Source organism: Xenopus laevis, chromosome 1L (assembly GCF_017654675.1).
Source record: "Xenopus laevis strain J_2021 chromosome 1L, Xenopus_laevis_v10.1, whole genome shotgun sequence".
Classification (NCBI taxonomy): Eukaryota; Metazoa; Chordata; class Amphibia; order Anura; family Pipidae; genus Xenopus; species Xenopus laevis.
The window spans coordinates 22,749,428-22,773,934 of record NC_054371.1 but is presented as its reverse complement, the minus strand read 5'-3'; the positions used below and the strand labels follow the sequence as shown (position 1 = coordinate 22,773,934).

The following is a 24,507-nucleotide window of genomic DNA, read 5'->3' as shown; positions in this document are numbered from 1 at the left end:
CTACGGGGGGGGGGGCTCGGACCCTCCAGTCCGATGCTGGACAGCAGGAACCCTCCTTGCGACATCCACCCACCCTGTGCATGCACACGCAATGTTGCATCGGGTACCGAGTACCACCTTCCTTCTCCTAAACCTTGAAGAGGATCAAGGAAGTGGACATGGGCTGGTGGCATCAGGGCCGTACCAAGCCGGCCGGGCACCATTGCCCCCCTATGCAGCCCGCGCGTACATGAGCGCATGTACATCAGTGCACCCTTGTGCGTGAGCATGCGCGCTGATCGGTATGATCGCCCCCTCACCTCTGGTATGCATGTGCAGGCAAGCAAGCAAACAAGCAAAATTTGCCAGACTTTGCATACCGGACAGGGGGTAGGCAACAGTGCAAGGTACGTGCCTGGCGGCCCCTAAGTTTTGTGCCCTAGGCATGTGCCTACTCTGCCTTCCCCTAGTTCCGGACCTGGGTGGGGTCCATGGCCCACTGGGTTTTCTCTCGGTATCCTGCTGGTCCAGTCCTACGCTGAGCACATATCACCCTCCACACAATCTTTTTCACCGGGGACTGGGTAGATAGGAGATTTAAATGTTTGTCAATATCCTTCACCCAGTCCCCAGTGCACCTGCAGCCAGCTCCCACACTTCTGCCACCCTAGTACCAAGCCTTTGTGGCCTACCCACACATTCAGGCCTGTCCTGACCTTAGGGTGCAACCCTTTGCAGAGGCCAAATCCTGGACAAAGTGGGCCATGCCATCCTTCAGCAATGTCTGGGGGCGTGTCCATGATGTGGGGGTGGGGTTAGGCCATCAGTCACAATCAGGTGGCTAATTTCCTGCTTCCACAACACTGACACTTGGACAGGAGCTGCTCAGGTTCGGCTCTCCATCCAACTGGACCCCTGATAGAGCAAAATGGGAAGTGGAACGTATTGTACTATTGAGCAGTTTAGGTTGGATCACATGATCTCCTTTAATAGAGTGAAAGCTGCCTCTTCCAGGCTTAATCTGAGTCCCCGGAGAGTCAGGTTAATAAGCCCCTTTAAAAGCCTCTTTTTCTCAAAAAAATTTGTTTAAAAAAAACAACAACTTTGATTTCAAACTTTAGAGAAGCATTTCAATCATTTACTGTTTTATTCAAGCCTCTAGTTCCTTTCAAAATCATTCATGTGAGGTGCTTTGCTCCCTGCCATTCTTTTGAGCCCTCACCATTAGTGATGGGCAAATCTGGCGCCGGAAAAATTAGTGAAATTCTGAAAAAATTCATGTTTCAACGGAAAAAAAATTCTCTAAACGCATTGAAGTCAATGGGCATCACAATAATTTTTACGCGCGCAATTCTTTTGTCCAACTGCATTTAAGTTAATAGGCGTCTGAATAATTCTGACGTGTGACTATTTTTTTGTCGCAGCAAATTTTACCATGGCGAACTTTCGCTGCAGTTTCTCGAAAACATTTGCAGTCGGCAAGTCCGGAAATTCACAGAAAATTAATGGCTGGCAAATAAATTCGCCCATCACTACCCACCATACCATAACACATTGCACATCGAAAGTTTTCATGTGACAAGTAAGGGTTACAGCACTCTCGACCTACACACGGGCCGATATAAGCTGCAGACAGTCCGAGTAGGCAGCTTATGACCTGAATAAGTGCATATCGGGGAGAGATCCGCTCATTTAGGGATGTTGCCAAACGAGCGGATCTCCCTGTGTATGGCCACCTTAAAGGGATCCTGTCATCTGAAATCATGTTAAAAGTGCTACTCCAGCAGAATTCTGCACTGAAATCCATTTCTCAAAAGAACAAACAGATTTTTTTTATATTCAATTTTGAAATCTGACATGGGGCTAGACATTTTGTCAATTTCCCAGCTGCCCCATGTCATGTGACTTGTGCCTGCACTTTAGGAGAGAAACCCTTTCTGGCAGGCTGCTGTTTTTCCTTCTCACTGTAACTGAATGTGTCTCAGTGGGACATGGGTTTATACTATTGAGTGCTGTACTTAGATCTACCAGGCAGCTGTTATCTTGTGTTAGGGAGCTGCTATCTGGTTACCTTCCCATTGTTCTGTTGTTTGGCTGCTGGGGGGAAAGGGAGGGGGGTGATATCACTCCAACTTGCAGTACAGCAGTAAAGAGTGATTGAAGTTTATCAGAGCACAAGTCACATGACTTGGGGCAGCTGGGAAATTGACAATATGTCAAGTCCCATGTCAGATTTCAAAATTGAATATACAGTAAAAGAATCTGTTTGCTCTTTTGAGAAATGGATTTCAGCGCAGAATTCTGCTGGAGCAGCACTATTAACTGATTCATTTTGAAATTATTTTTTTTTTCCCATGACAGTATCCCTTTAAGAGTCATCAGGAGGAGGAGGCCATTCAAGGAGACAGGAGTGCTTGCTGAGCTCCATCACGAGGAGAAGACTGGAGCTCCAATCCTCACTAGACTGACTTGAACTGATCATTGGATGAGCTCGGCACATGGATGTGCCCAAATCAGGCAAAAAAAGAGTGTTTGGCAAACCGCCAAAATCAGGAAGATCTTGCAAAACGTAGCATTGTGTTTGGTAGCACACAGGGAAAGCAAACGAATCCACCCAGAGAAGCATCATTAACAGCATGTAGAGACATCCACTGAAACTAAAGGCCACCAGTTATACAAAGTCTGTGCTGGCTGCTGGAGAGCTCAACTCATTCGGGGTCTAAAACTGAAATACTTTGCTTGCACACTCATCAGAGAGAGGCAATTCATGTTGGATAACTCATAACTATTTTTCTGAATGAGCTGGAAACATTCTTGACTTATACTTGAATATCCTTGAAACCATAGTGGCCTTAAGAGTGTTCACTGTCCCGCCCTCGATATGTTCATCATGAATCATAAGAGAATCAGGTAAAGCAAAGTCAAGACAGTGAGTCAGACACACACAAGTCCAAGAGCACAATGGGAATTCCATACCACACCTACTCAGAAGAATGAGCCGCCTACCAATCACTTGCAGTCACAGCAATGCAGAGCCGCTAATAAAACAATTCAAGACCCTGACTATCCACCTCGGGACTGAGGAGATACTGCTGAATGAGGGGGATAATCCCACAGAGAAAATGAAGGCAGCGCATGGCCTACAAACACCCAATGAAATACTGACATTCATGATACAGATTATAAAAGCTGTGCAGCTTGGAAGGCATTACAGTTATTATATAAAGGTCTGCAGCTAAAGTCTCCTTAGGCATTGCTTGTCCCCAGAGCTTACACACCAAGGATCACTACTCAGGGCCCATGACATATATACATAATGAACTACTCACCATTCTCTTTTCTTTACCACTGCTTGTGTCCCACTCTGCTGCCTTCTCCTTCCATGGTTTATCTATGAGAATCTGTGATCTATTTATGTTAGTGTTTCCCCCTTTTCTCGCACTCCCCTTATTGTATATAGTCTTCTCACCCCTCCACTTTCACTCTCTTTCATCAGTTCTTTCTTTCTTTCCCTATTCTGTTACAGTTTCTCTCCCACCAATTCTCTCTGTCGTGCCAGTCTCTACCACATTTTTTTTTACTATGTTGCTGCCCACCTTTTTATTTAGCTCTCCCACTCCTCTCTGCTTCACTACAAAACACCCTGCCATAGAAAATACTGAGAACAGCCTCTGCTGACACACACATATGGGTTTATGTAATAAAGGGCTCTAAGTTTGCCCAGGAGCAGTAACCCAAAGCAACCAATCAGCAGGTAGAATTTACTGGCCACCTGTTTAAAAGCCCACTGCTCTTGGGCAAACGTATTGCCTTTTATTACATATGGGGGATAGTGTCTTAACAAAGCCAGTTATCACTATTGTCTATTATGTAGCTGTGAAAAGGAGCTGCTACTAGCAGCTCTGTGCGTCTTAGGGCAGAGACACACACTGCTATTTCGGGAGATTAGACGCCCAGCGACAAATCGCTTCTTCTTCAGGCGACTAATCTCCCTGAACTGCCTTCCGAACTGGCACTTGGAAACGCTTCACAAGGAAACTTTGGAAAGCCAAATCGATCAGAGCGCCTTCGATTTACATTCTAGCCGGCGTGAAGGCTGTTCGGGGAGATTAGTCGCCAACTAGAACCTGCGGAATGGCACTTGGAACGCTTTCTTTTCCGAAGTTGCCTCACGAGGAAACTTCGGGCAACTTCGGAAAGCCTAATTGATCCTAGTGCCATCCCGGGAAAGCAGTTTGGGGAGATTAGTCGCCCGAAGAAGCAATTTGTGGCTGGGCACGCTGGCTGAAATAGCAGCATGTGTTTCTGCCCTTAGGCAGATATTTATCAAAGAGTGAAAACTGAGGGAGCACTTTCATAGCCCTTAGTTTCCCATTCTAAGTTTCTCTGCTGCCCATGCCTACCGGTTCTTGTATTCTCACAGTTTTATGCCAATCTTTCCTCTCGCCCTTCCACTCTGCTGTACTTTATGTCCAAATCCCGTTCTGTCCCACAACTTGAACCTCCCCCACCCACCCCCCAAAATAGGCTAATACTGTCCATTGGCTATATACACAAGCGATTTATAGATTACATATATACTAGGACCTAAGTATTTGGCTGTCTTAGTCCAAATAAGGCTTGGTTATGCCATGGGAGATGGACCTGTATCAACTCTGACACCTCATTGGACAAGTCTTATTGACTGTGGACACACAGCCTTTGATAAAGTTTGTGTTAATTGCTGAATGGGAATGCCAGAGGGCATGGTGGTATGTACTACTGCCTTCTAGAGTCCAGACTGTCAGATTCAGACAAGGTGTGGTTGTAGGTGGAATGTTCTTCCGGTGTTGGTTCAATAAAGGTGCTCTGGGGTCCTTCTAAGAGACCAACACACACAGGACAACAGCGTCTAATGCAGTGATCCCCAACCAGTAGCTCGTGAGCAACATGTTGCTCTCCAACCCCTTGGATGTTGCTCTCAGTGTCCTCAAAGTAGATGCTTATTTTTTAATTCCTGGCTTGGAGGCAGGTTTTAATTGCATAAAAACCAAGTATAATGTCAAGTACAGCCTCCCATAGGCTGCCAGACCACATAGGGGCTACCAAATAGCAAATCACAGCACTTATTTCGCACCCCAAGGGACTTTTTCATGCTTGTGTTGCTCCCAACTCTTTTTACATTAGAACGTGGCTCACATGTAAAAAAGGTTGGGGACCCCTGGATAGCAGGAGTGCAGAGCGTATTATTTTAGCTTCCATTATAAACCACTCTGGCCTTTCCCACTTCTAAAGCGGAAGGTTTCCAGATATGTCTGAGCAGCAGTTGGTCAAGGTCTCATGGAGAGGGGAGCGAGGGGTAAATACATCAGAAAGGAGTGATACAGATGAAAACTACCCAATTCCATTAGAACACACAAGACGTTTACTTTTTTTTTTTCTCTTTAGAGGAAAGTTCTTCAATGTATTAATAGAAATGATCAAGCCAAACCGCCTACCTGCTAAATGTCAATATTAGGCAATATTGGAATAGAAAATTGGGCACATTCAGCTGTGAGTGTTCCACGGCTCAATGGCTTTAATACTGCGGCTGTTCAAGCTATAATAAGAATTCACACATAGGCAGCTTTGTTAAGCAGGTGATTTTCTAGTCCACAAACACAATAGCGATTCTCACGTCGCTCGCGTAGGCCTGTGACTGTACTCGTAGCTGCAGTTATACTGCCATCTAGTGTCAAGACAGTTGTAAAGCAAATGGCCTCTCCAAATACCTTACAGATAGGGTTGCCACCTGGTTGGTATTTTACCGGCCTGGCTGGTAAAAATGATGCTTGATGCCAATGTTAATGTTAAAAAAACGTCAAGAATGTATGAAGGTATTTTTTTTCCAGAAAAGGGAGCAACCCTACTTACAGCAGAGTCTCCAATCTTTTTTTTTTTTTTTTTTTAACCGTGAGCCTCATTCAAATGTAAAAAGAGTTGGGGAGCAACACAAGCATGAAAAATGTTCCTGGAGGTGCCAAATAAGGGCTGTGATTGGCTATTGGTAGCCCCTATGTCAATTGGCAGCCTACAGGAGGCTCTATATTGAAGTAAACAACTAAAAGTCTCCTCCAAGCCTGGAATTCAACAATAAGCACCTGCTTTGAGACAACCAAGGGGTTGGAGAACAACATTTCGCTCACGAGCCACTGGCGGGGGATCATTGCCTTACAATCTATAAAGCTTCTCATAGATATGACACACAGAGTGCACCTTCCATAGACTATGCTGCACTACTATCAGAGAAACATAGTAAGTTAGGTTGAAAAAAGACACACATCCATCAAGTTCAACCTTAAGTCTATATATAACCTGCCTAACTGCCAGCTGATCCAGAGGAAGGTAAAATACCCCATTTTAAGCCTCTCCAATTTGCCCCAGAAGGGAAAAAATTTAACTTGATGGACGCGTGTCTTTCAACCTTACTTACTATGTTACTGTGTTACTCCAAGATGCAATGGGACCAGTCCCTGGATCAACTTGTACTATGAACTATCTCCCATAACCCTGTATTCCCTCACTTGCTAAACACCATCCAACCCCTTCTTATACCTATCTAATGTATCAGCCTGTACCACTGATTCAGGGAGACAATTCCACATCTTCACAGCTCTCACTGTACAAAACTGGCAGACTGAAAAACTGACCAGCTGATGCCCCTTTTTCACAGAGTAGATTGAGCAAGTGAAAGAATGGTCTCTCCATGATAAGTAACAGCTTTCAAGTCCATACGGAGAGATAACACATATAGGCATTTCTTTGTACTAAACATAACGCAGGGAATTCAGGAGGCTATAGTGGACCTTTAAGGCTAAACATTATTTGGGTTATGTACTAAAAGGCTTAAAGTTTGCCCAGGAGCAGTAACCCATAGTAACAAATCAGCAGGTAGAACTTACTTGTCACGTGTTTAAAAGCAAACATTTTATTGGTTGCTATGGGTTTCTGCTCCTGGGAAAACAAAGTGCCTTTTATTACATATGGGGGTATGAGCATTACATAGTGAATAAAGAACACCCTCTTGTAAAATATAAGGATATTATAAGTTTCTGAGGAGTTCCATGACCATATAAAATCACAAGGCCTAAGGGAGATTTTTTTATACAGGTCATAGAACGCAGAGGCGACTTCTAATATCCTCATATTCTGCAACAGGGGGTACTTTATTTATTACAATACACATAATGACATTGCTAATCTTTGTTTATAACCGATGACATCACTAAGCACCGTTTTTAAGGATATAATTTACAGAATATTCATGGCTCTTGTGTATTATAGAATTATAATATCCTTGTAAATAGCATATAAAAGTCCTACAATAGCCAAATATACTGGTATTAACTCAGGGGCCAGTTCAGCCCCTTCAGATATAAACAGGCCCTTTGGGCTATTTAGAGCAATCAATTCAATATTCCCAATATACAAACATGTTCCTTTATTGGTGCAGTCATTAAAGTGGCTTCCAAGCACCAAACTACTATGATGATATGCAGCAGGCAATTTAAAAGTAAAAAGGACTCATCTCACAAAAAAGGCATTGTAGATTCCCCGGAGGGATGCCTCATGGTGAAGGAAGCGAGCAGCAGAGATGCACAAGGCTTGGGAGGGACAAAAGAGACCAAGAGCCAGTTCTTCTGCCATACTAATGTATTCCATCTTTCAAAAAGAAAGACATGATTTTAATATTACTTAACAATATGTTAAAAAAGTAGCCACTTGGGCATCTGTGTTAATACAATTATACACTCTATAACAGATCGATAGTGTGAGGATTTTTTTTTCTCTTTTTTTTTTTTCGGTCTCATTCTGCGGGTATTCTTTACACAAGCCGGCTACAAGTCTGAGGAGGAGAAATCAAACACAAACAAGCGTAACTTGTACACTTCTTCTGAACAGTAGAGTGTGAGAACGGGACAAAACGCTCGTCCAGTAGGAGTTGCTTCCGTGAGTCGGGAAAGTTCCGGAGCAGAAGAGGATAATGAAATTCATTCCTTTGCTAGTAGTCAGTGTAATTTGGAGGAGGGGGAAGGGTTACGGGGCTTACTGCAGAAGTGATGGGTGCCACTGTTTATAATGCAACAAGCTTCTTTTGCTTCTGAATCCATGGAACCAGTCTCAAGTCAGAGGCCAAGGCAATAAGGAGAGGAGCGTATTGCTACAACCAAAGTCTCACTCACAGACTACAAGCACACAAGCTAACAAATTCAGGTAGAAAGTGGCATTTTTTTTTTTTCTCAGGTCAGCAAGAATGGTCAGGCCTGGGGAGTTCAGTGCAAATCCATGGGGCACTGGTAGAAGGCAGCACTGGCTGGAGGCCTGGCAAGCACTTGGAACAGCAGGGAGTAAATCAGGGTGTAAATCAGTGGGATTGGTTCCTGCAGGGTGACCGCTTCATGGTGCAAATTCAGTGCGCAGCGTAGGTTGTTTTCTTGAGGCTAAAGTTGGACCAATTGATGGAAAGTCTCTGCCTTGTCTGCCTGGCGGAGTCTAAACAGAACCTGCAAAACAATCAGATAAATGTAACCAGGGCCAAGTCCAATAAAGATGCAATTACTGGCTAATGAACTTAACATGCACACAACATGTGCTTTTTTGTTACAGTGAAACCATCATTTTAAGTGTTCCCGTATTTTACATTTTTTATTTGTGGTCACACCAATTTATAAAGCATTTCAATAGGTGCATTTCCCCGATTTTAAGTAATGTTTTCCCGGATTTTGTCCTGATGTTCCCAAAAACTGCTTTTTTCCTCTATGAATATTATTTGTGAAATAAAGAGGCTTAAAATAATAACCAGATGTATATTATGCCATGGTTTTGTCTGTAAATGGTCAATTGCAATGAGTCTGCCCCTTATACAGTCCTGCACCAATCACTTATTGCTTTAGGTTGTGTATGTGACTGACAGAGAGTCTTGCACCCCCCATAGTGTAACATTAACCCTGCAATGTTTAACCCTTGTTATTAACACACTAAATATTGTATCTCAAAGTAAAACTGACTCCTGTGCTTATATTTCAGTACTTGAAGAAAGTTACTTTAAAGAGATTATGACAGCAGAAAATAACCTTTTTAAGATCTATCATAGTATTGTCTTTGAATGCTATTTATCATTTTCCATAAAAGTATCTGCCTGATGCTTTGACATTACCTTTCTTACCCCCTTTTTTCCCTATGAGCTGCCATATTTGTGCAGCAGGAGTCTGTTAGCATTAGAAATTTTAACTGACAAGTTGAGAAGGGACAGTCAGGTTGGCAAAACAGTCAGGTTTAGGAACTTTGCGTTACAATTACTTACAAAAGCAGAAGGATCAGTGAAAAACATGACCTATAGGTAACTTTTCATGTAGATTAATATTTTGAAATAAAATTTTTAGTGTCAGTATCACTAACACATTTCCCTGATTTTACATTTTCCCAGATTTTACATCATGTTTTCCTCGTCCCCTGAAAAACATATAATAGGGGGTTCTACTGTATTTACAGTATTTATAAAATGAAGTGACTTCAATGTCTATGAATCTTATCCAAATTGTTGCTAAAAAAGAAAAAGATTTATCAGTGAAGATGAGGGTATAGGAGGGCCCAGCAGGGTGACATTTAGGAGATAAGGGATGAATATGCATCTCATATTCTCTAACAACTAAATGTCGTTCTCACCTTTTCTTGGTGCTCCCTATTAACACTGATATGGCTCTGGAGTTGTTCACCTTTAAGTTAACTTTTAGTATGATATAGAATGGCCAATTCTAAACAACTTTCAATTTATTTTTTATAGTTTTTGAATTATTTTTTCTTCTTCTTCTGAATCTTTCCAGCTTTCAAATGGGGGTCATTGATCCCATCTAAAAACAAATGCTCTCTAAGGCTACACATGTATTGTTGCTTTTTTTTACTCATCTTTCTATTGAGGTCTCTCCTATTCATATTCCAGTCTCTTGTTCAAATCAGTGCATGGTTGCTAGGGGAATCTGAACCCTAGCAACCATATTACGTAAACCGCAAACTGGAGAGCTGCTGAATTAGCTAAATAACTCAAAAACCATAAATAATGAAAACCAATTGCAAGTTGTCTCTGAATATCATTCTCAAAGAATACTAAAAGTTAACTCAAAGGTGGACAACCCCTTTAAGCAGCAGTGGGATAACGGCCTACTGACTTTGACAGTAGCAGTGACCAAAAAAATGGGGCACCACTCCCAGCACACTTGCATCAGTGGCAAGTAGGGTTGCCACCTGGCTGGTATTTTAGCGGCCTGGCAGGTACAAATGATGGATGATCCCAATGTTATTAATAAGGAAAAAAAAGATACTGGAAGGCCAGTATTTTTTTCCAGAAAAGATAGCAACCCTAATGGCAAGCTGACCAGACTGAGTGGCAAGATTAGTGGCAGAATAACTGGCTAACATCTTCAACAGTAATGGTAATCAAGAAATGGGGCACCAATCTCACCACATCATCAGTTATACAGAATGTGGGTTATTTGCTCACAGTCCCTAAGCATTTGCTTGTGCTAGAGTCCTGCAGCGGGTCGGGTACTCGCAGGTTACCCGCAAAAACCTGCAGGTTGCAAGTAAAAGTTTCGGGAGCGGGTATAGACGCGGCTCGGCGGTTCTCCAGGTTTGCGGGTCGCGGGTCTTCTACTCCCTTTTTTTCTGATCACTTCCAATGATGTCACTTCCGGTTTACAATGACGGCACTTCCTGTTTCTTGATGGTCGGTGGGTCGCGAATAAGGTACTTGCGGGTCGGGGGTCAGTATGCAGGTCTAGGTTTAACAAATTGGTTCTGCGCAGGACTCCAGCTTGTACTGCCACCTTATAGTAATGTTATAAGTGGGCAGCACACAAGATGCTTAGGGACTGTGAGCAAATAACCCACATTCCGTATACCAGAACATCAGGGCGGTACTTCTGTTCCTAGTTAACCCTAAAACTTCAGAAGGGTGAGTGTCTGGCATTTTTACGCACATGTAACCATGGTAAGCATTACTGGTAACAAACCAAGTGCTAGAAAGCAAAAAGCTTTTTAATGCAAGAAGACTGGAAACCATTTCTATACCAGAGGGGCATGTTCTCTGATGGGAGAGTTGTCTGTTGAATGCCAGGGGTAGTGATTAATGTAAAATAAAGCTACCAAAATAGCTGGAATGATGACACTTACCTTCAGCGAGAAACTTTGTAGCTACATCAGTGCACTGTATGTCACAATATACACAGTCAGCGCACAAAATGCCTCTTGAAATGAAACGGCATCGCAAAAACATCTGCCACCCAACCAGTGGGGCAACTGAGTTTATTCAGGGTACGACCCTTACAGCTATAGCAAATTATTATATTTACCTTTTGAAATATTCCACCTCTCTTTCAGTTTCATCCAATTCCACACTGTCCAGATCGATGTCTTTTGGGAGGAACACATCATCTGTAGAGTGAATTGGGAAAGAAAGGAGAACATCAGCACAGCAATTTCTGATTTGTGTTAGTACATCACCTGGCCAGTTTGACATGGTCGTTACTTTGGATTTTGCTTAAAGGAACAGTAACACCAAAAAGTGTTTTAAAGCAATGAAAATATCTTGTAGTGTTGCCCTGCACTGGTAAAACTGCTGTGTTTGCTTCAGAAACACTACTATTGATTATATAAATAAGCTGCTGTGTAGCAATGGTGGAAATTGAAAAAGAGACTATATGGCACAGGTTAAATTGTGGATAACAGATAACACCATTATGTTCTACAGAGCTTATCTGTTGAGTAACCTGAGCCTTTTCTCCTTTGAATGGCTGTCCCCATTTCTATATATAAACAATAGTAGTGTTTCTGAGGCAAACACACCAGTTTTACTAGTGCAGGGCAGCACTGCATTATATTTGTATTACTTTGAAAAACTAATTTTTTGGTGTTATTGTTCCTTCAAATCAGAATGTGCAAATTAGGGATTTCTTACCAATAGAGTTGTTGATTTTATCGCCCTTTTTCTTTTTATTCTTCTTGCTTTTGCCCTTTGGCTGGGGCGATTCTGCTTTGATGAGCTTGTTGTTTTGTGGCTGGTCGCTGTGCAAGTTGGGGTCCCCAAGAGCAGGATTCTTTTCCTCCTGCACATGATTGGGCTGCTTTTTGTTATTGCCATTTGATTTCTTCTCCTCCCTTTTCTGTTCCACTACTGGTGCAACTTCTACTGCTCGCACTTTGGCTTCGCTGTGGTTCCGCACTTTAGCATCTGGGAGCTTGGAGGCCTCCGATTTTTTCACTTGCTCGGGGCTTAGTTTTGGAGTTTGCAGTTTGGGCTGTTTCTGCTTGACACTGTATTCCTTGTGATGGGCCAAGTCAAGGAGCAGGGAAAGCTGCTCATGCTGTTTTGCCTTTGCTTCTTTGTGTGTGTGGGAAGTGAAGTCTCTGCCATTAGTATGATTTGGTGGTTTGCTTAGGGCCTCAGGTAATGGACTTGGTTCTGTTCTATGAGCAGGGCTTGTGAGTATTGGGACGGGCAATGTTTCCTTTATTTCTGGCTGTTCCACTGATCCGTTAGGAAGAAGTTCTGAGTGAACAGGTTCTTTATTAGAAAGTGGGTTGTGTGCCAGTCGATCTAACTTATGAGAGTCTTTACTAGATCTATCCTTTTTCTTCTTTTTCAGAGCATGACACTCCTGATGTCGCTGAAACTCCTGTTTGAGCCGCTCCTCTTCCTCCCTCTGTTCTTCTAACAGCTGTAGCTCTTCCAGCTCTCTGGCTTCTGCTTCTTGGTGGGCTTTTTCTTCTAGCTGTATGGATAGACAGGTAAGTATACAACAAAGACCTTGCACACGAGAGAAGACAAATTTATTTAATAGGAAATGCACAGCAATGGGCAGCTATTGCTGTCTCTTCATTGGAAGCCATGATACCCAAGGTAAGCTTTTGCTAGGCCTTGATAGAATACATATACATAAGGCTCTTGATAAGGCTTGATCTTGATAGGGCTAGGCCTTGATAGAATACAGGAACAGTGCCAAACTGTAACCTAAATAAGTATTTTGTTATTCTGCTCTCTATTTAATGGCTATTCTAATGACCAACTACAGCTGTTTGGACTATTTCTTGCTAAACTTGGGCTACTCCAATATGTAGCTGGTAAGAGCAAGTACATTTTTACATTTGTTTGATTCATTACAGTGACACTAATACATAGCAGTCTATGAGCAGCTAACTGTGTTGCTTCTTATAGGGTGAAACAAATCTTGATTTCAGATTGATCAAAGGATAATATATACACAGAATACAAATTTTGCAATACATGGCTGTTTTTTGTGTGTGCGGTTTTGAGGAGTTTAGCTTTTTATTCAGCAGCACTCCAAATTGCCCTAGGAGAGCCCCCCCCCCAAGGCTATACATTGCTTTTTTAAATAAATTTTCTTATTTTTAAGAATATCCCAGTGTTGCTGGTTCTTGTTGGACTATCTCGCACTAGCGCTCTCTCTCTATCGCTCTAGCGCTCTCTCTCTATCGCTCTAGCGCGCTCTCTCTATCGCTCTAGCGCTCTCCCTCTATATATAGATACATATAAACAGATTATTTTTGTAGAAAAAGGAGATTTTGTGTGTACTCACCGTTAAATCTCTTTCTCTTCAGTCGCTTGGGGGATACAGGAGACAGTGGGTATAGCTAATGCCACTAGGAGGCAGGACACAACAGAATAAGAAATGTGACTCCTCCTCCGCTGGCTATACCCTCAGCAGTAGGCGGAGCCGGAATCAGTTTGTACCAAAGTAGTACTAAGTAGAGAATAACAACTGACAACTTGTAACTTGAACATATTGACAACAGGCAGTAACATGTCTGACGGACAGAGAAGGGCCTCCATCCGGGAAGGGAAGTCCTGTGTCCCCCAAGCGACTGAAGAGAAAGAGATTTAACGATGAGTACACACAAAATCTCCTTTTCTCCTTGTCAGCTTGGGGGACACAGGAGACAGTGGGGACGTACCAAAGCTGTCCCCTATCCTCAGGGCGGGAAGGATAGGCCCTATGAGGAAGTAGCCACTGCGGCTTGGAAAACTCTCCTGCCGAAGCGTGCGTCAGATGCCGCAAAAGTATCAAAGTGATAAAATTTTGTGAAAGAGTGGATGGAAGACCACGTGGCCGCTTTGCATAGCTGATCAGCTGATGCCTGGTTTCTGAAGGCCCAAGACGTGCTCATCCCTCTAGTGGAGTGAGCCTTGACCTTGACAGGAGGAACTCGACCCTGTGCCGTGTATGCTCATTGTATGGCTTGCTTGATCCATCTGGAGACAGAAGGTTTGGCCGCTGGTAAACCCCTTCGAGGTCCTGAAGGGAGAACGAACAGTGCATCCGATTGGCGGAAGTCCTGAACTCTGTGTAGGTAGAATTTGAGGGCTCTGACAGGGTCAAGAGTGTGCAGTGCAGCCTCCTTTGGATTGGAGGGTGACGGGCAAAATGTTGGAATGGTGATCTCCTGATTTAAGTGAAAATCGGACACCACCTTCGGTAGGAAGGAGGGTACAGTGCGGAGGACCGCTCTGTCGTGATGAAAAATGAGAAAAGGTGACCTGTGAGTTCTGAAACACGCCTGGCAGAGGCTATTGCTAGGAGAAAAACGGTCTTCCAGGTAAGCCACTGAAGGGGAATAGAAGCCATCGGCTCGAAGGGTGGTTTCTGTAATGCCTTCAACACCAGCGTCAGGTCCCATGGGGGAGCCGGTGGTCGAACTGGGGGAGCCAGGTGAGCCACCCCCTGGAGAAAAGTCTTGACGTCAGGTAGGAATGCGAGTCTCTTTTGAAAAAGGACAGAGAGAGCCGAAATCTGGGACTTTAGAGAACTGAGGGAGAGGCCCAAGGCAAGGCCGTCTTGGAGGAACTCCAGCAGATCTGGGACGGAGAAAACTGCGAAGGTCTTCTTGTGACTATGGCACCAGGCTCGATATGTGGACCATACTCTGTGGTAGGTTTTAGCAGATACTGGTTTTCTGGCTGCCCGCATGGTGCGTATGACTGCATCTGAGAAACCTTTCTTCCTCAGGATTTTGGTCTCAAAAGCCACGCAGTCAAACTGAGATGTGCCGGATTGGGATGCCGGATTGGCCCTTGTAGGAGGAGATCCGGCCGAAGAGGAAGAGTTCGGGGTTCCGCTATGGATAGGTTAAGGAGGTCCGAGTACCATGTGCGTCGAGGCCACCTTGGAGCAATTAGGATTAAGGTTGTGTGCTCCCTCTGTAGCTTTCTGATCGTTCTGGGGATCAGAGGCAGTGGAGGGAAGGCGTAGGCTAGGTTGAAGTTCCAGGGCGCCGTGAGGGCGTCCGCCTCCAGAGCTAGTGGGTCCCGGTAGCGGGCTAGGAAGGTTGGTACCTTTCGATTCTGCCGTGTCGCCATGAGATCGACCTCTGGAGTGCCCCAATGATCGGTTATCTCTAAGAAGATGTCCTCGTTTAACCAACCATTCACCTGGGTCCAGGGACTGACGACTGAGGAAGTCCGCCTCCCAGTTTTGGAGGCCTGGAATGTAAATTGCTGACAGTTGGGCATGGTGATCCTCTGCCCATTGAAGAATGAGGCTGGCTTCGGTCTGGGCTTTTCGGCTTCTTGTGCCGCCCTGATGATTGATGTAGGCCACTGCCGTGGCGTTGTCTGACTGGATCTTTATCGCTTGGCCTGACAGGTCGCGTTGCCAGTGGGTCAGACCCAACCGAATGGCTCTGATTTCCAACAGGTTGATGGGTAGGGTCCTTTCTTCCTGGGACCACCTGCCTTGTGCTGAGCGTCCTTCCAGCACTGCTCCCCATCCGAACAGACTTGCGTCCGTTGTCAGTAGACGTCATTGGGGTTCTCCCAGATGTCTTCCTGTGGACAAGTGTTGAGGGTTTAACCACCAAAGAAGAGACGTCTGAGTTTTGTGTGAGAGACGGATCCCCTGTAGGAGAGATTTCCGTTTCCAGGCAGTAAGTATGCTCCACTGCAACTCCCTGAGGTGATGTTGGGCAAAGGGGACGGCTTCTATGGTTGATACCATGACCCCCAGGACTTTCATGCAGTGTCTGGCTGAGTGAGTTGGTTTGACCAGCAGCGTATTCACTAGGGCCTGAAGTCTCACAATCTTGTCTTGTGGGAGGGAGACTTGTTTGGTCCTGGTGTTGAACTGCATGCCCAGGAAAATCATGGATTGACTGGGAACCAGGGACGATTTCTCCCGGTTGATGCACCATCCGAGCTGTTGAAGCTTGGAGATGGAGATCTGTAGGCAGTGTTGTGCTGCCGAGAAGGAAGGAGCTTTGATCAACAGGTCGTCGAGGTAGGGAGTAATGGATATTCCCTCGTTTCGGATCAGGGCTGTGGCAGCCGCCATGATCTTCGTGAAGACTCAAGGGGCTGAGGTGAGTCCGAAGGGGAGGGCTGTGAATTGGTAGTGTAGGTTTTGGAAGGCAAATCGTAAGTATTTCCGATGGGGAGGGAAAATTGGAACATGCAGGTAGGCATCTTTGATATCGAGGGATGTCAGGAATTGGCCCTCGGTCATGGCTGCTATGATGGACCTGAGGGATTCCATCTTGAATCTTCGAGGTCGGATGAACCTGTTGAGGCCCTTGAGGTCTAGAATGGGTCGTACGGACCCGTCTTTCTTGGGGACGACGAATAGGTTTGAATAGTAACCCTTGAATCTTTCCCCTATGGGAACTGGTGAGATCACTTCTGTTTGAAGGAGGTTCGAAATCACCAGACGAAAAGCCCTTTGCTTGTCTTGTTCCCGAGGGAGTCTTGACATAAAGAACCTTTGAGGGGGCCGTGAGGAAAATTCGAGATGGTAGCCTTGTGACACTACCTCGTGTATCCAAGAATCCTGAGTAATTGAGAGACAGGTATCTGCAAAACGTTGAAGCCTTCCGCCTAGAGGTACCTGGGGAGACAGGGGAGAGACCCCGTCATGCAGAGGATGATTTGTCTGCAGGTCTGGAAGAGGGTTTGCGATTCTGCCAGGAGGATCTGGGCTTGCCCCCGAACCTCCCTCTATTGGAGGGAGTGTGTCGTGGAGGAGATGACCTATTGCCCTTGCTTTGGGAGGGACGAAAGGACCTTCCTCTGCGAAAAGACAAGCGAGGCTTTGGTTGTGGAAGTAGTGTGCTTTTGCCTCCGGTCGCTTGACTGATGATCTTGTCAAGGTCGGGGCCGAATAGAAGCTTTCCTTTGAATGGAAGTGAGGTAAGAGACTTCTTTGAAGAAAGGTCCGCTGTCCACAATTTTAACCAGAGGCACCTGCGTGCCGCAACAGACAGGGCGGAGGTTCTGCCGATGATTTGTGCTGCATCTAGGGAAGCTTCACAGATGTAATCATTTGCCTCCTTTATCTGGGATGCCCATTGCGCTAGCTGGTGGCGTGGGGCTCCCGAAGAAATCCCTTGAAGTAGAGTGTCAGACCAGGACTGAATAGCCCTGCTTACCCAAGCTGTGGCTAGCACTGGTCGGAGGGAAGTACCCGATGCTGAAAATTGGGAGCGAAGTAAGCCTTCTAATTTCTTGTCCATATGATCCTTAAAAGAAGATGCGTCAGGAACTGGTAGAGCTGTATTTTTGGATAGACGTGAGACAGGAGCGTCCACTGATGGTGGAGAGGACCACTTGTCAGTCGAGTCTGATGGAAAGGGGTACAGCTTGAGGAATCTGCGTTTGGCTGGAACCGCCTCTCAGGTTTGTCCCATTCCTGTTGAATAATCTGTTCAAGTTGGGAATGAGCTGGGAAGGTAGGCGAGGATCTACTGTTTCTCTTGAAAAGGGCTTTGGCAGCCTTGGGGTTCTCTTCGGTCTCCTGAAGGTGGAGCGTTTCAATGACAGAAGCTATTAGGGAGTCAACTGCTTCGGAAGAGAATTTTGGAGATTCGTCCTCTGGTTGATCTGAGGTGTGAGACAGCTCACCGTCAGAAAGGGAGAAATCCCCGTCAGGTTCTGGTGGAGGTGAGGAGAAACCTGGGGAATTGCTGCCGCTTTCCTCGTCTGAGGGAGAAGGGGCTCTGCGCTTTGGGACCCTTTGTTTAGGATTGTCCAAGCGGGAAAGGAGCTTGTCCAGGGAAAGGGCCAATTTCGGAATCCCCGTGGCAAGATGGGAGGCCCAATCTGGGATGGCCTGTGGCCCTGAGGCTGCGGCCTCTGACTGGTTTGGAGGGGAGGCCCTTTGGGAAGCCTGGTCCACCTGGGGGGAAGCAGGACTTGGGGAATCAGAAACCTGTGCGGCAGGTTTACATTTAGTACAGAAGGGCTCCTTATGTCCCCCTGGCAGCTTTTTGCGGCATTTGGCGCAGGCCAGATATCTTACAGAGGCAGTGGATCCCCTGGAAAAAATGCCCTCGCTGGCACCCTCAGACATGTTGCCCCCTAAGTCAAAGTATAATGTAATACTTGCTGTGGATGCCCCTGCTGTTGGATAGCCAGGGAGAGAGCCAGAGGGTGGCGCTGGTGGCAGGTACGCAGTGAGGGAGAGCCCACTGAAGCCTGTGTCCCCCGTGTAGCAGGAAGGTCTGGGAGAGAATGCGCTCCGAAGCGCTTGTCTCGCAGTGCGGGGAGTGAAGGACCGGAAGTGACGTCACGGCCCGTGAAGCGCGTGCGCGAAAAGGCGCAAGAAAAAGTGCGCGAAACGGAGGGGAGTGAGGGAGGCGCTGCTGAGAAACAAGCGCTGCCTCAATGCGCACAATGCCTGCCTGAAAGTAGTGGCCGGCGTGTTAAGTGTCAGACACGCTCTGCCGAATGGAGGGGAGTGTGGCTGAGGGAGGAAGAGGGCTAATCAGGGGCTGTGTGGGTAGAAGCGCCCTGTGTAGCCAGTGCCCTATATTCTTGGGGAGTCACCAGAGCCAGGTACAGCATAAGCCTGTGTGGGGGCTGCTGATGGCAGATGGGACACTCGAAGGGGTGGAGAGGGGGGGGGGAGTACTTACCTACCCCAGGGCACAGATCTCTTCCTTGTCTCCTGGCCAGCCGACAGTCCTTCTGCAGGAAGAAGAAGTCGATTAGGCTGGATGGTCAGGGCTGCAGTTAGCCTTAGTGACGCCAGGGACAGAATCCACGTTGGGAGAAGTCAGAAGGACACACAGCTCAGTGCAGGTGACTTAGACTCTCCAGTGTAGAAGTGTTGTATAGATAGATAAGAGAGAGATAGTCCTAACCTCCTTAGGACACAACAAAAACTGATTCCGGCTCCGCCTACTGCTGAGGGTATAGCCAGCGGAGGAGGAGTCAAATTTCTTATTCTGTTGTGTCCTGCCTCCTAGTGGCATTAGCTATACCCACTGTCTCCTGTGTCCCCCAAGCCGACAAGGAGAAAACACATTTTTGTACAAAGTAACATAAAAAAAGTACTATGCCAAGTTTGCATTAGGGCAGCTCAAACTCATCTGTTAAACAGGAATACAAGGCATACAGCCATTTTTTATGGGGAAATAAATCATATTATTGAAGCTATAAACAGGAAAAATTCTCCGAAAACAGGTAATGCTCAATGAATGCCTTTTTCCACAATGGATCAGACCGAGATCAGCTCACTTCCCTGAAAACATGTTAGATCCACTCGGACACATGACTATTAAAAATGGCCCCGAGTCCTCCTGAAGCAAGTGAATTTCATCTCCATGTTTACTTACCTAAATGACCTATTGTGTTACGATTCACCTATGGTTTATCAACATTATCCTGTATATGGATTTCTATGAATGTTCACTGGTATTGTTCATTTATCCTCATTAAATAATACAATTTTTTTAAAAAAAAACAGATAACTTATTAGTACCCCGTTTTCTTGGGTTAACTATTTCTATCCCTTCAATACTAATGTGCCCTTATGTGTTCTCTAGGTGTCAGCTGTTTGGTACCTTGAACCTAAGGATGCTCCCAGACTGCGTGCAAAGATACTAACCTGCTGCTTTCCCACTCGTTCTTTATCCAGCTCAGCTTCTGCTTTGTCTGTCCGTTCCTCAGCCGTGTTGCTTCCCTGCGTGCTCCTCTCCTCTCCGAGGACATCGCTAACAATTTTACTCATTGCTGGGCTCGTCCCATACTCCTATGGGGTAGCACATGGGTAATTATAATAGTATAAAGATTCAAAATAATAATTGTAATATACAGTACAAATAGGTTTCAAGCTATAAACGTATGCAGAATGATTAAAATAAGTGCATTTATGCTGTAATTTCTACTGTGAAATGCCCTGATCATGGCATGAAAAATTAGTTCCATGAAATAAACAAAGGCTCTTGGGGGTTCTTTCGGCAGGTCAGGTGCCTGGAGCACAGGCTCAACAAGTTTGGCTGACATCACAAATGTACAGGTATGGGACTCGTTAACCAGAATGCTCAGGACCTGGGGGTTTCTGGATAACAGATCTTTCCAAAATTTGGAGCTGTATACCTTAAGTCTACTAGAAAATCATTTAAACATTAAATAACCCCAATAGGCTGGTTTTGCTTCCAATAAGGATTAATTATATTTCAGTTGGGATCAAGTACAAGCTACTGTTTTATTATTACAGAGAAAAAGGAAAACAGTTTTAAAAAATTTGGAGTCTATGGGAAACGGCCTTTCCGTAATTCAGAGCTTTCTGGATAACAGAGTCTCCGGATAACAGATCCCATACCTGTATATTTCTTAGGACCTACATTTCTAGGATTAAATACGTTATGCACAGTTAGTGCCTGGATGGAAGACATAAGGGCACATTTACATAGCCATTTTACATAGCCTGATTTTAAGTTTTCCTTCTTTTTACATTGTTTTGTGGTCCCACCTATATATAGTGCATAATACATTTCCCTGATTTTACACCATTTTTTCTGGTCCCCTGAAAAACGTAAAATAGGGGTTCTACTGTATTTATGTATTAAAAACACTTGAATATCTATAACTCAAACAATTTTTACAGACTCTAAAAATTCAAAACTAATTAGACTAAACTCAATTCGAGTTTCTTCTCCCAAAAAAAAAACTTGAAAGTCAGGAAGGCTACTAACGTCCAAATTGATGCCTGGACCTCTCCCATTGACTTATACGTGAACTCGGCATGTTGTAGGTGGGAAATATTTGAATTTCAGTTCTTAAAGGGCCAGAGTATGATCAATCTCGAAATTTGAATTAAAACTCAAATCGAGTTTGGATAATTCACAATTCGAATTTGAGTTTTGACCAAAAAAAAAGTGAAAATTTTAATTTTCACTTCCACCCTTAATAAATCTGCCCTTAGTGTATTTAAAAGAGTAAAATAAATAATAATGTGTGTTGCAGTGGAGTATAAAGCCACTATAAAACCCTGCCAAGAGGTATATAGGGAGAGAAGAATAGAATATGTGTTGGAGTATATCTAGGATGATCTGTACAACAACTTCCAGCCATAATTAATAATAAAACAGATATATTCTCTATGCAACACATCCATAGTATTAGATTTTGCATTCTGTAGCCAAGAATTGGGTAAAAGGGGATTTGGAGATTGACTGACTCGTACCTTCCTTTGTTTGTGCCTTGCTCGTTTTGCTGCACGAGAGCTGCTTACAGGCTTGGACTCCGAGCTGTTTATAAACTGGACTAAATCGTCTACTTTTCGATGATCAACGACGCCCCCTGTTTCCCTTTCCGGCAATTGGTCCATTTTCTTGGGCTGCTCCTCTTTCCTCTTGGTCAACCTTAAACGTAGTTTTTCCCTCATTTCTGCGTAATTCCTACTGGTGGGTGCTGATGGGGGCTAAAAGTATATAAAAAGGAAAGATTATTGATTAAAGGAAAGTGAAGGTTTTTATCATTATACCATGTGAGGATATTTCATTGGCATTTGTGGTTTCAGAAAGCTGCTTCCCTCCCTTATTGTAACATTTGTCTCCTTAAAGTTGCAATAAGTAGCCGAGTACTCTTTAAAGGGATTCTGTCATGATTTTTATGATGTAGTTTTTATTTCTAAATTACACTGCAAATAATTCACTGTAGAATACAACATTTCATTCCTGAACCAAGAAGTGTATTTTTTTTATAGTTGTCATTTTGGTGTGTAGGTGCATCTCAGGTCATTTGCTTTCAGAGAGTCAGCACTTTAGGATGGAACTGCTTTCTGACAGGCTGTTGTTTTGCCTACTCAATGTAACTGAATGTGTCTCAGTGGGACCTGGATTTTAGCACAAGTCACATGACTTGGGGCAGCTGGGAAACTGACAATATGTCTAGCCCCATGTCAGATTTCAAAATTAAATATAAAAAAATCCGTTTGCTCTTTTGTGAAATGGATTTCAGTGCAGAATTCTGCAAGAGCAGCACTATTAACTGATGTGTTTTTTTTTTATAAAAAAAAAACAAAAAAAAAACATGTTTTCCCATGGCATTATCCCTTTAAGCTGTGCTCATTTTAATCAGAAAAACCTTCCTAAAAGAAAGCCTACATCCTTACCCCTCCATGTCCAAAAAACTCGCAGTAACAGCAGTCACAGTATTTTCCTTCTTTCTGATTGGTGGATGTGGATGTACTGGAGCTGTGTTCTGAGCAGCTGTCTTCATCCTGACTCTCCTCCCCATCATACTGCTGGTGGTCATAGCCACCGTTGTTCTCACACCGATGACCTTCACAGTCGGGGTCACTGAAATAGGCAGATGTTTTCAACAAGTGTATTCCTCGTCCAAACAGGCCAGATTTGGGTATGAGTTAAAATACATCCATTCACAAAACTCTTGCACTACTAGTGGCACACTTAGGATAAAGAGTCTAAAAGCAAACATATGGCCAGATCACTCAATAGTTTTAAGTTATTAAAACCTACAAGCCAATACTCCTTGGTGAATAAAAAAAACAAAAAAAAAAAAAACAACTTACAGGTATGGGATTCATTATCCGGAAACCTGTTATCCAGAAAGCTCTAAATTACAGAATGGCCGTCTCCCATAGACTCCATTTTATCCAAATAATCCAAAAATTTTAAAATGATTTTCTTTTTCTCTGTAATAATAAAACAGTAGCTTGTAGTTGATCCCAACTGAGATATAATTAATCCTTATTGGTAGCAAAACCAGCCTATTGGATTTATTTAATGTTTAACTGAATTTCTAGTAGACAAAGTATGAAGATCCAAATTACCGAAAGATCAGTTATCAAAACCCCAGGTCTCCAGCATTCTGGATAACAGGTCCCATACCTGTATATGAATAAAGGAGAAACCAAATTACCTTAATTAACTGAATTTAACTAATGGTGCAGACAATGGCACCTTAAATGGGTTGTTCACCTTTGAGTTAACTTTAAGTTTGGTGTAGGGAGTGATATTCTGAGACTGTTTGCAATAGTTTTTTATTTTTTTATTATGGGGCAGATTTAACAAAATCCGAGTTTGAGGCTGAAAATCTTGAATTTTTAATAAACTGGGAAAATAAATAACACTGTCAGAGAACATCCCATGTACTTCTATACAACCTCGCCAAACTTTTCTGGTGACTTTTCGTGATTTTATTCTTTAATAAATGGTGACTATTCAAGATTCAAGACAAGAGTATATTTCTATTCGTGTTTTTACCTGGATCGTGAAAAAAAACCAACTTGATTTTTCATCAATCACTTCCTAAATATGTTTTTTAATTAATTTAAGTTAATTAGCCTTATATTCAGCAGCTCATTTGCAATTTTAGCATCTGTATTGAAAGTGAAGAGTTATAAGCAAACACAGTAGTATGTAGTACAGGGTTCCATTTACCTGCACACGCTTGGAGGAGCGCTGAGATTGCCGTCTGTGGTAGATGTGGGAGGGGCAACTGTGGACGGGCAAAACCCTAAATGTGGATCCACAAACCCTGGAGCGGTTGCAGCTGTTTTGGGAAAAGACGGAGGCGCAATACTTTGCATGTGGGAAGAGGGTGCTGATGAGTGTGTACCCGGAGAGATGGAGGGAAGAGTGGCCATACTAGTCGGACTGTTTCTTGGTGCAACTGGTGTAGAAGGATGCCTGTGGTCTTCTTTAATATTGTGAAAAACTTCTCCTGAAATACAAACACACAATATATTTGAACTAGATGTTAGGACTCTTGAATACATCCCCCTTGCTAACAAGTTCCATAATTATGATGCTTAAATAAGGTGGGAATAAACATCCCTACATGTCTCCCTATCCAGTGCCTCCAGCAGGTCAGAAGCTAACACTTACCTATGGAGGAAGGCCTCTTGGATGACACTTTAAACTGGTTGCTGCTGGACTGAACAGTGGTAGCAGTGCAAGAAACGGACGAGGTTGCGGATGAGGTTGCCATCACAACCTTATTTGATTCTATAAAGGCATCCTGGAAATTATAAAGACATTTCTTCTTGGCAGAGTTTTTTTTCTCCTTAATATCTGGTACTGGCGCTGTGTCATTACTTGACGTCATAGGAAGTGCTTCAGGTCGGATTTCGGGGAGTGCTGGGCCTAATATTTCCCCTCCTAGATGTAGAAATAACACAGGTTACAGGAGTTGCAGGTGACTGTGCTTTAGGTAAAGGTTGATTCATTAGTTTCTCCAATAGAAACGTCTGTAGCAGA

At 44.0% G+C, this 24,507-nt stretch overlaps 1 protein-coding gene across 1 annotated transcript in view; it reads right to left on the bottom strand.

Moving 5' to 3' along the window:
* Nucleotides 1-7,635: 7,635 nt before the first annotated feature.
* Nucleotides 7,636-24,507, bottom strand: part of fam193a.L (family with sequence similarity 193 member A L homeolog) — a 75,679-nt gene continuing 58,807 nt past the window's right edge. Inside the window, exons 16-23 of the mRNA XM_018228100.2 lie at nucleotides 24,136-24,408; nucleotides 23,689-23,971; nucleotides 22,398-22,584; nucleotides 21,468-21,704; nucleotides 19,887-20,030; nucleotides 11,951-12,764; nucleotides 11,346-11,427; nucleotides 7,636-8,501 (exon numbers count right to left, since the gene is read on the bottom strand). Of these exons, the coding sequence (XP_018083589.1) occupies nucleotides 8,408-8,501; nucleotides 11,346-11,427; nucleotides 11,951-12,764; nucleotides 19,887-20,030; nucleotides 21,468-21,704; nucleotides 22,398-22,584; nucleotides 23,689-23,971; nucleotides 24,136-24,408 (2,114 nt within the window). The 3' untranslated portion in view covers nucleotides 7,636-8,407. The remainder of the gene's footprint in view (nucleotides 8,502-11,345; nucleotides 11,428-11,950; nucleotides 12,765-19,886; nucleotides 20,031-21,467; nucleotides 21,705-22,397; nucleotides 22,585-23,688; nucleotides 23,972-24,135; nucleotides 24,409-24,507) is intronic.